Source organism: Sinocyclocheilus anshuiensis, unplaced genomic scaffold, assembly GCF_001515605.1.
Source record: "Sinocyclocheilus anshuiensis isolate Anshui unplaced genomic scaffold, SAMN03320099.WGS_v1.1 scaffold204, whole genome shotgun sequence".
NCBI classification, from domain to species: domain Eukaryota; kingdom Metazoa; phylum Chordata; class Actinopteri; order Cypriniformes; family Cyprinidae; genus Sinocyclocheilus; species Sinocyclocheilus anshuiensis.
In genome coordinates, this window is record NW_015557064.1 from 895,079 (window position 1) to 903,660 (window position 8,582).

Below are 8,582 nucleotides of genomic sequence, written 5' to 3' on the forward strand. Positions count from 1 at the left end.
TATATTTATATATAATTTTCTTGTGTTTGTATTCTTTAATAATTGCACTGTCCATGGAGCGGACCTGACTTACATTTCACTGCTGGTCATATATTCTCAATATAACCTTAAAAATTTAGAATCTTGAATCTTGAATATTGTACTTTGCACACACAGATTTTAGCCTACGTCTTGGAATATATAACTCAAATAAGCATTTTCACTGGATATTGTCATCTGACCAAGTAAGTAACAAGTCTGCCACGTTTGTTCTGACCAACTGAGGAAAAAAGCATTACGATAAATCACACTACCAATGGTGACTAAATCTAAATGAGCTCATATCACATCAAACCGTGCAAATTATTATTATTGTTATACTTTATTCTCAAATTTGTTAATGTTAACAACATCAGCATTGCGTGACAATGAGTAGTGTGTATAAACGAGTAGATTTCAATTTCTGTACAGTCTAATCTCTAATTGTCATACCACATACCATTTCATATTAAAAAATTCTATTAACCCAAAAAGCAAATTATGCTCCCTTCGAACTAGCTGTCTTTATAATACAAATCTTGTGTAATCCCAGGCTATCTGTAATCAGAAGCACATTTAAAACTGGAATATAATTTAATTTCATTCTGTTTCATAAACACATAATCCTTTCTGGATTACAATCCGCCATCAAAATGATACATTTAATTATTCCATCTGCTGTGAGAAAAAGATCCTCACATGCGATAACCTAGTAACAGGTGTCCTGACATTTTATCCTACCCGTCAGATTGTCCTACGAGAGTTTACTGCGCATGTGCACATCAATATTGTGTCCTTTTTCTCACGCTGAACAACAATATTTAATGTATTTGCATTTCTGTAAGGGTAGGTGTAGACGTTAATAAACCGTAATTTTACAGGTAGCATTTTTCGTTGTCGAATTGTACTACCCACTGTTTTAATGGGAGGTAGCAAAATCTGACAGTGTAGCACAAATCGACAGAACACCGGGACAACTTCTTTATGTTTACAGAAGTGACGTAATGACGCAGCAGCATGCTCGACTTTCCCGCGAAAACCTGACACTCAAATTAGAAAACATTATTATAAGCTTACCGTTGTGAATCGGGCTAAAGTAAGGAGATAGTTTCGAACACTGGCTGGTTATGTACTTGCTCAAATATTGATCTCGGATCATTTTTAACCAAAAAAAAGTTACGGATTGCAGCTTTAAATTACACAGACAAATTTAATTCTCTAATGGGACCAAAGGGGAGCGTGGAATTGAACTAACGCAGTTACGCCATCTATCGGACAAATGCTAAAACAGGTTCCCTCAAGAACAAAATAACTTCTGTATACTTTAAATATACTTTTAACTCCAATAGTGAATATTAGTTCACAATATTAAGTATTTATAGTACTAACTGATATAATATTAGTGAGTTTTATCTATATTATGTGTGGTTTATTGGTTTGGCTGCTTATTTTTGTGTGGAACGTTAGTCGCAGATCTTGTTTCACCCGAGACTCAGTTTCAGATGAACAGACGCCCGCACATGATTCTGACACCTATAGCTTTGTATGCACATGTGAGATTGACAGATGGCTGCAAATTCAGAGAAAAAATCGAAAACAAACCGTGAGGTCGTGTTGGGCTTCTTAGAGGAGGCAGAATCATGGCAGCTTCTTAGTAACCAGTTTCCAAGTAAAGTCGGAGGGAGACCTTCGTGGTTGAGCCAGGTGGATTTGCCAACTGTGTCCGAGTTACAATGCGAGAAGTGTAAACTTCCAGCAGTGTTTCTTCTGCAGGTCTACGCACCAATAACGGAATATGATCAATGTTTTCACAGAACACTTTTTGTGTTCTGCTGCAAGACACCAGCCTGCTATATTAGAAATGACAACAAGTGTTTTAAAGGTAATTCATACGCTGTCATACTATTTTGAACAGAGCCTAGTGTTTTTTATGTATTCATATTTTAATTATATATTTACATATTTTAATGAAAGATTGTCTTTTTTTTTTTACTTATACCTCATGACGTTCCAAACGCCTATGACTTACTTCTGATTGAACATGATTGAAGATGTTGGTAACCAAAGAGTTTTGATTCCATTATGGACAAAAGTACAATAGAAGTCCATGGGAACCAAAACTGGTTACCAGCATTCTTCGAAAGCTCTACTTGTATGAAAGAAAGTCATACAGGTTTTAATTGAGGCTCATAATGCAAGCCTTGCTATAATGTCACAGTATTCTGTACCATTCCCCATTCCCAGTGTTCAGATGTCAGCTGCCAAGGAAAAATGACTTTTACCCTTTTGATCCTCCTCCTGATGAGAAGCCAGATCACCTAGTGAATGATCATCAGGTTCTAGGCTCTGGGCTCAAACTATGCAGGCTGTGTGGTTGTCTGGGACAGAAAGCCTGTTCTCGATGTCACTCTGTCACATACTGCTGTAAAGAGCATCAGACCATAGACTGGAAACACGGTCACAAGAAAGAATGCTCAAATGAGGGTAAGTGAATGCAGATTAGGACAATTTCTGCATTATTTCAACCAAGATCTAACATTAGCTTTAATCTATACCAGGGGTCTCCAGACTCGGTCCTGGAGGGCTACTGTCCTTCTGAGTTTAGCTCCAACCCCAATTAAACACACCTGAATCAGCTAATCAAGGTATTACTAGGCAAACTTGACATTTCCAGGCAGGTGTGTTGAGGCAAATTGGAGCTAAACTCTGCAGGACTGTGACCCCCCAGACACCCCTGATCTAAACGCATGTTGTCTTCATATCTGAATCCACAGCTTCTCAAAGCTCAGAGGAGCTCAATTCATTTCTCTTTCCTGAGTGGGAGTTGGTTACCGACCCGGAAGAGCTTCCAGCAAAAGATGAGGAATGCCATGAAGGCCACAGACTGGATCAGGAGAGCATGGCATGCTTAAATAATGGTATACCTTTCAGATCAGATTCGGCAGCTTGATATATCCACATCTTGACAAGGATTGGCCATTCACACTGTTTATTTACCCTCTCAGGTTTGGAGGACAGTGAACTAGAAAGTATGGCCCATCATGAAACACAAGACTCTAAAGCGTTTCAGAAGTTCAAGAAGCACTTTGCTAATGAACTACAACAGGTCAGTTACAAAGTCACTGTCTGAAGAGCAAATGCTCCACATGGCTTTTGTGTGCTGTGGGGTTCAACAGCTATGTGACTGTATATGTATTTTTAAGGTTTTGCGGTATTGCAAAGGAGGATCTCCACTTTGGGTGTCAGCTGAACATGTGCCATGTGAGGAGGATGTTCCAGAATGTCCATGTGGTGCAAAACGTCTGTTTGAATTTCAGGTAATGTAAAGAACATGTTAAATATAAAGAGCACATAGTCATGCATACACTACTGCTCAAACGTTTGGGGTCAGTAAGATTTGTTTTGAAAGAACACGGATGAATTAAATTGATCAAAAGACAATGTTACAAAAGATTGAAGCTGTACAACTGTTATAATAAATGTTTCAACACTTATAAGAAATCTTTCTTGAGCAGCAAATCAGCATATTATAATGATTTCTGAAGGATCATGTGACACTGAAAACTAATGACTGCTGAATATTCAGCTTCACAATCACAGTAATAAAACAGATTTTAAAATATATTAAAATAGGAAACAATTTTTAAATTGTAATATTTCACTTTTTTTTAATTTTTTTTACTGTATTTTTGATTAAATGAATGCAGCCTTGGTGAAAATTAAGATACTGAAAAATCTTTCCAACCCCAAAGTTAGTCATAAATGGCATTAGATTAATGCATTGCACTGTTTAAAATGTCACTGTCTATTTCAGATCATGCCTCAGTTACTTAATCACCTCAAAGTGGATAGGACAGATGCCAGCATAGACTGGGGGACAGTGGCCATCTACACATGTGCCGACAGCTGTGACCAAGGCACCAAATATTCTGCTGAGTTCATCTGGAAACAAGACTTTTCAGGAGATCAAGCATTGTAGAATTAGTGCAGTCAAATTAACTATAATTTAAACAATTGCATCAAAAATTACATTTATAATATTAAAGAAATGTGAACACTAAAGGCGTTGGTTCTTTTGTGGCACTCACATACACCATTTCATTCCCTAAATGAAATTAAGAGGTCTTCAAGTATTACAAAACATTTTGGCAATTTAGACACATTCAGTAATATTTTTTTTTTTAAAAGTAATAAAATAAAAACGAAATAATACTTTGAGCAAGGATGCATTAAATTGTTTAAAAATTACAGTAAAGACTTTTTCACTGTTGCAGAAGATTTCTAATTCAAGTAAATGCTGTTCTTTTGAACGTTTTCCTCATCCAAGAATCAAATCAACATTAATGTATCACGGTTTCCACAAAAATATTAAGCAGCACAGCTCGTCAACATTGATCAAATTTTTCTTGAGCAGCAAATCAACATATTAGAATGATTTCTGAAGGATCAAGTTACACTGAAGACTGGAGTAATGACTGCTGAAAACTCCGCTTTGCATCACAGGAATAAATTACATTTTAAAACACAAATATAAACTAGTTCTTTTAAATATTTCAGAATTACTATTTTACTGTATTTTTGTTTAAATAAATGCAGCCTTGAGATGCTGGTTTCAAAACATTAAAAAAAATCTTAACCCTAGATCAAACGGTAATGAGTTCATTTTAAATAAAGCCTGTAATTTAAGACATCTGTTGTGAAATTATTTAAAAATATTGTTAATAATTACAATCAATATACTAATCAATATGGTGATTGTTTAATGAGTATTTCAACAATTGGATGTCTTAAAATAGGCTGTGAGTCTTAGGTGACCCCTAATGGGCAAGTATGGTGCTTTCCATTGGGCAGCACCGATGAACTAGAGTGAACCAGTGAACTTTGGGTGACTTCCAAGAAAATGTCAAGGATGGCACAAACATGCTGAATGGACACCTGCATCTAGGGAGTGAGGATGAGACCAAGGTTGAAATGGAAAATGGTTCAAACTAGAACGAATCTATGATTAGAAAGTAAACCAAACAGAACTAATTAATTGTAGCAAAACTAATGGGGCAAGACCAATCAGAGGCAGAGTTGTCAATTTTTGCTTAAAAAAATACTGATAAGAACAAGGTATAAGTATGGCTTCCTGGACAAAGACTCCGATGCAGTGGCTGTCATCTCGGCTTTGTTGCTGTTCAATAAAGTCGTATTTTGGCATCTGGAACTCTGTTTCTTGAGTTTTATTTTACGACTGAGAAGACCATTGTTTGCTCCACAACACATCAACACCATTTCCTGCCTTGTTATTAGTAATATAATTATTTAAGGTTTATTTAGTGTAGTTCTGGTATGAAATCCAAAATCTCACTTACACACCAATACAGTCTCAACACTTAAAGTCCTTTCTGTTGTAAAAACGGTCATAACAGTACTGAAATGTCATCTCATTACCATTATAGAAAAACAGAAAACATGCAGACAACATACGTGGAGGTAATACTCTACAATGCAGTGATAGGCTGAAATTGGCAAACGTATTTATTTGCATTCAATGTAGCAAAGTGAATTAGTTACATAGACAAAGGATTAAATTATGCCAGTGCTTTACATGGGGCTATTGGGAGACCTACAGTACATTCATTGAAATGGGAATTAAATCGCTAGATCTGTCAATCTCATTTGAAAACTTAACATGATGACTTCAACAACTGAACGATCCGCAAACTTGTTTGCAAAGCTTTGTTGGAAAATAACCTAAATGCACTCCTCCAAACAAGAATTCCCTTGCACTGGTCAACATGGGCATTGCTTGCTACAGACTGATTCCTCTCGCTGACAGACAATCAGTAATGCAATATATAAAACCTGCTAATAAAGGGAATGTGTAAAAGAATGAAATGAACATTAACATCATAAAACCATAAATTCAAAACATTAAAATATTCAGACATGGATAAAACCGTATTTTGTAAACCAAATGGCAGGTGAAAAACATTTAAAAAGGAAAAATAAAAGCATTTTTAACCCTCAAATCGGTTCACTTTCTGAGTGAAGAAAATGTGTCCTTCATATTTACAAGCTTACAAAAGTAAATAAAACTAAGTAGGTCACCCCAGACATACTCAAGAAGTAACTCATCAGCGATAACATTACAAGATTACGTAGTCTTCCTGAATCCTTTCAGGATGGGGTATATATTCTCAAATGCTTCATAGATCTCTGCTCTAACCTTTGCACCTGGAAATAAAAGGAATTTTCATTATGCAACTTCAGTGTAGTGTTATTATACTAGCATTACATGGTACTATTTGTACCATTTTAAATACAACAGCCTCACCTGTAAGTACAACTTTGCCTGAAACGAATATTAAAAGGACGATTCTGGGTTTGATCATTCTGTAGATTAATCCCGGAAATAACTCTGGTTCATAGCTGGGGAAAAAGCATCAGCAGCATATTAGTGTTGCAGTTTTTTCATCTCAGTCAGAATGTTGCTCACACTTGAATAGATCAGAGGATTGCAAATACATTAGTATATCAGTAAAATAAACCCTTAATCAATATACAACCTAGGTGGTAAAAACAGTAATAGTGTAGAAAATGTACATTTATTCAGAACAAGACACAAAAGTATTCATTTAGTTTGAGATGTGATATTAAAATAATAATATTAATAAATAATAAAAGCAAACCTGCTAAACTGCTGGTGTGTAAGAACCAGGCCCTCTAATCGGATGGGAAACTTGACGTCGCAGCTGCCCACCATGTTCTGAATTTTGAAGTCTAAGAATTTAGCAGGAAAACCCAACTTCTGCACCACTCTGGCATATTTTCTGGCTGCCAATCGGGACTGTTCCTCACTGCAGAAGTGAGTGCACACAAAAAAGGCAAACTCGCACACTGCTGTTTGTTCTACAAGTTTGTGTGAGAGGAAGAAAATGACAGCAAGGCCGCAGGTGGCATTTCGTACCTTTTCGCTCCCGTGCACACCATCTTCCCTGAGCTGAAGATGAGAGCTGTTGTTCTGGGTTCTCGTATTCTCATGATGACGGCAGCAAAACGCTGAAAGTGTTATTGATGTTTATTTGTGCTAAATCGAAATGGATGTTTTTGCCAAAAAATACATTGCATAAAATGTTATTGTTCAGAAAATATAATCTACTCGTGATCACCTAGAACTGTAATCTTTGCAATAGGCCACAAATAAAAAAAAAATTAAAATTAAAAAAAAAAAATCACAAAAAAAGGAAATAAAAATCAAACGGTAAATGCTTTTTTAACCAATTAAAACTAGTCTTACCTTTGGATTATATTCAGCATTTCTGGCTCGAAGTGCTATCGTCTTTAAGTCAAGTTTGCACCCCAAGTTTACAGTGGACACAATATTCCTTAAATAAAATTGAAAATATCACTTTTTTTGTAAATACATAAAAATTGTAGACTGTTGATAAAGCATAAAGGGCACTCATGTTATGATCATCTCAGATATATTTAACAGCTCAAAAAATTTTTTTTTTTTTCATCTGAGAGCCAATCAACAATGTTTTTGCCAGGATTGTGTGGTGATGACAGCTAAAGAACTCACTGTAATTGGGGGACGATGCCAGAGCTCTCTGAGGCCGGTGTGGCAGGAGTGATGGGGGTCATAGGGGTGAGAGGTGTTGTATAAACTGGCGTGTTGCCTGGCAGTGCCGTTGTGGTGGAGACCTGCGAGTGGTAGAGCTGTGGCGTCTGGCCTGAAGCTCCCACCATCCCACCCTGCTGTTGTGAGGCTGCCTGTTGTTGCTGCTGCTGTTGCTGTCGCTGCTGCTCCTCCAGAAGGGACAAGCTGTTGGTATTCTGCACTGGCTGTGGTGTAAGACCCGTGCCGTACGGCATCATTGGACTGAAAAGGGGCAGGCCAGGTGTCATGGCTCCCTTTGAATAGATGCAAGGACAGATAACATTATGTACTGATGCACTGAAAAAGTTTTGATTAAAATATCTGCATTATGTAAAGGCTGGAATATACTACATGTCTTCTGCTCAGAATTACAGTGTGGAGGAGGAGATCTAAGTTGGCCCTTTTTTTTTTTTGGCTTTAGACTGATTCAAGTCGGAGGATATCAAGCATGTTTGATATTTTGAGCCAATTTTAGAACACATTGATGACATGTTAAAAAATGTGATTAAATTAAGTTAATTTATTATAAATGTAACAGTTCAATACTATGTTTATAAAAGAAACTATACAGTCCCTCGCACATTAATATTTGGGGTTCTGTGGCATCTAAATTTTGAAAACCCCTGGTTTAGTGTACGATGCCTAATGTTTTAAAATCTGTACAAATTTTAAAAGCAGTGTAGAGTGTTCCAGTGTATTATGCTTACTCGACACTGCATTACTCACCGGTGGAGATGCCAGCCCTTGAGGGAAAGGAGGGAGGCTGTTGTTCTGCTCCATATTGACAGGTTATGAAGCAAAACAACCAAAACAAAGTAGTGATTTCAGGACTAGCTTGACTCCAATAGCCCCAAAAGACCTGTGGTGAAAAAGAACACACACACACACACACACACACACACACACACACACACAC

General features: G+C 36.8%; 2 protein-coding genes and 1 pseudogene across 2 annotated transcripts; 2 read left to right on the top strand and 1 right to left on the bottom strand.

Moving 5' to 3' along the window:
• Positions 1-1,491: 1,491 nt before the first annotated feature.
• LOC107676576 (programmed cell death protein 2-like) lies at positions 1,492-4,164 on the top strand. Its single transcript, XM_016471147.1, has 6 exons — positions 1,492-1,900; positions 2,263-2,502; positions 2,793-2,936; positions 3,024-3,124; positions 3,222-3,335; positions 3,833-4,164. The coding sequence occupies exons 1-6, from the start codon at positions 1,585-1,587 to the stop codon at positions 3,995-3,997; spliced, it is 1,080 nt and encodes a 359-aa protein (XP_016326633.1). The 5' UTR covers positions 1,492-1,584; the 3' UTR covers positions 3,998-4,164.
• A 1,065-nt stretch (positions 4,165-5,229) lies between these two features.
• Positions 5,230-8,523, bottom strand: LOC107676577 (TATA-box-binding protein-like). The gene is made up of 7 exons (XM_016471148.1): positions 8,393-8,523; positions 7,589-7,920; positions 7,304-7,391; positions 6,974-7,065; positions 6,696-6,863; positions 6,341-6,435; positions 5,230-6,240 (listed from the first exon to the last, which is right to left on the bottom strand). The coding sequence occupies exons 1-7, from the start codon at positions 8,444-8,446 to the stop codon at positions 6,161-6,163; spliced, it is 909 nt and encodes a 302-aa protein (XP_016326634.1). The 5' UTR covers positions 8,447-8,523; the 3' UTR covers positions 5,230-6,160.
• LOC107676559 (N(4)-(Beta-N-acetylglucosaminyl)-L-asparaginase-like) overlaps positions 8,458-8,582 on the top strand; it is a 2,986-nt pseudogene continuing 2,861 nt past the window's right edge.

Coding starts and splice junctions, on each gene's coding strand:
- LOC107676576 (XM_016471147.1), top strand. CDS start 1,585: ATGGCTGCAAATTCAGAGAAAAAATCGAAAACAAACCGTGAGGTCGTG. Junction 2,503..2,792: donor GAAAGAATGCTCAAATGAGG/GTAAGTGAATGC, acceptor CTGAATCCACAG/CTTCTCAAAGCTCAGAGGAG. Junction 2,937..3,023: donor CATGGCATGCTTAAATAATG/GTATACCTTTCA, acceptor TTACCCTCTCAG/GTTTGGAGGACAGTGAACTA.
- LOC107676577 (XM_016471148.1), bottom strand. CDS start 8,446: ATGGAGCAGAACAACAGCCTCCCTCCTTTCCCTCAAGGGCTGGCATCT. Junction 7,066..7,303: donor ATGCTGAATATAATCCAAAG/GTAAGACTAGTT, acceptor TAACACTTTCAG/CGTTTTGCTGCCGTCATCAT. Junction 6,864..6,973: donor GTGTGCACGGGAGCGAAAAG/GTACGAAATGCC, acceptor TCACTTCTGCAG/TGAGGAACAGTCCCGATTGG.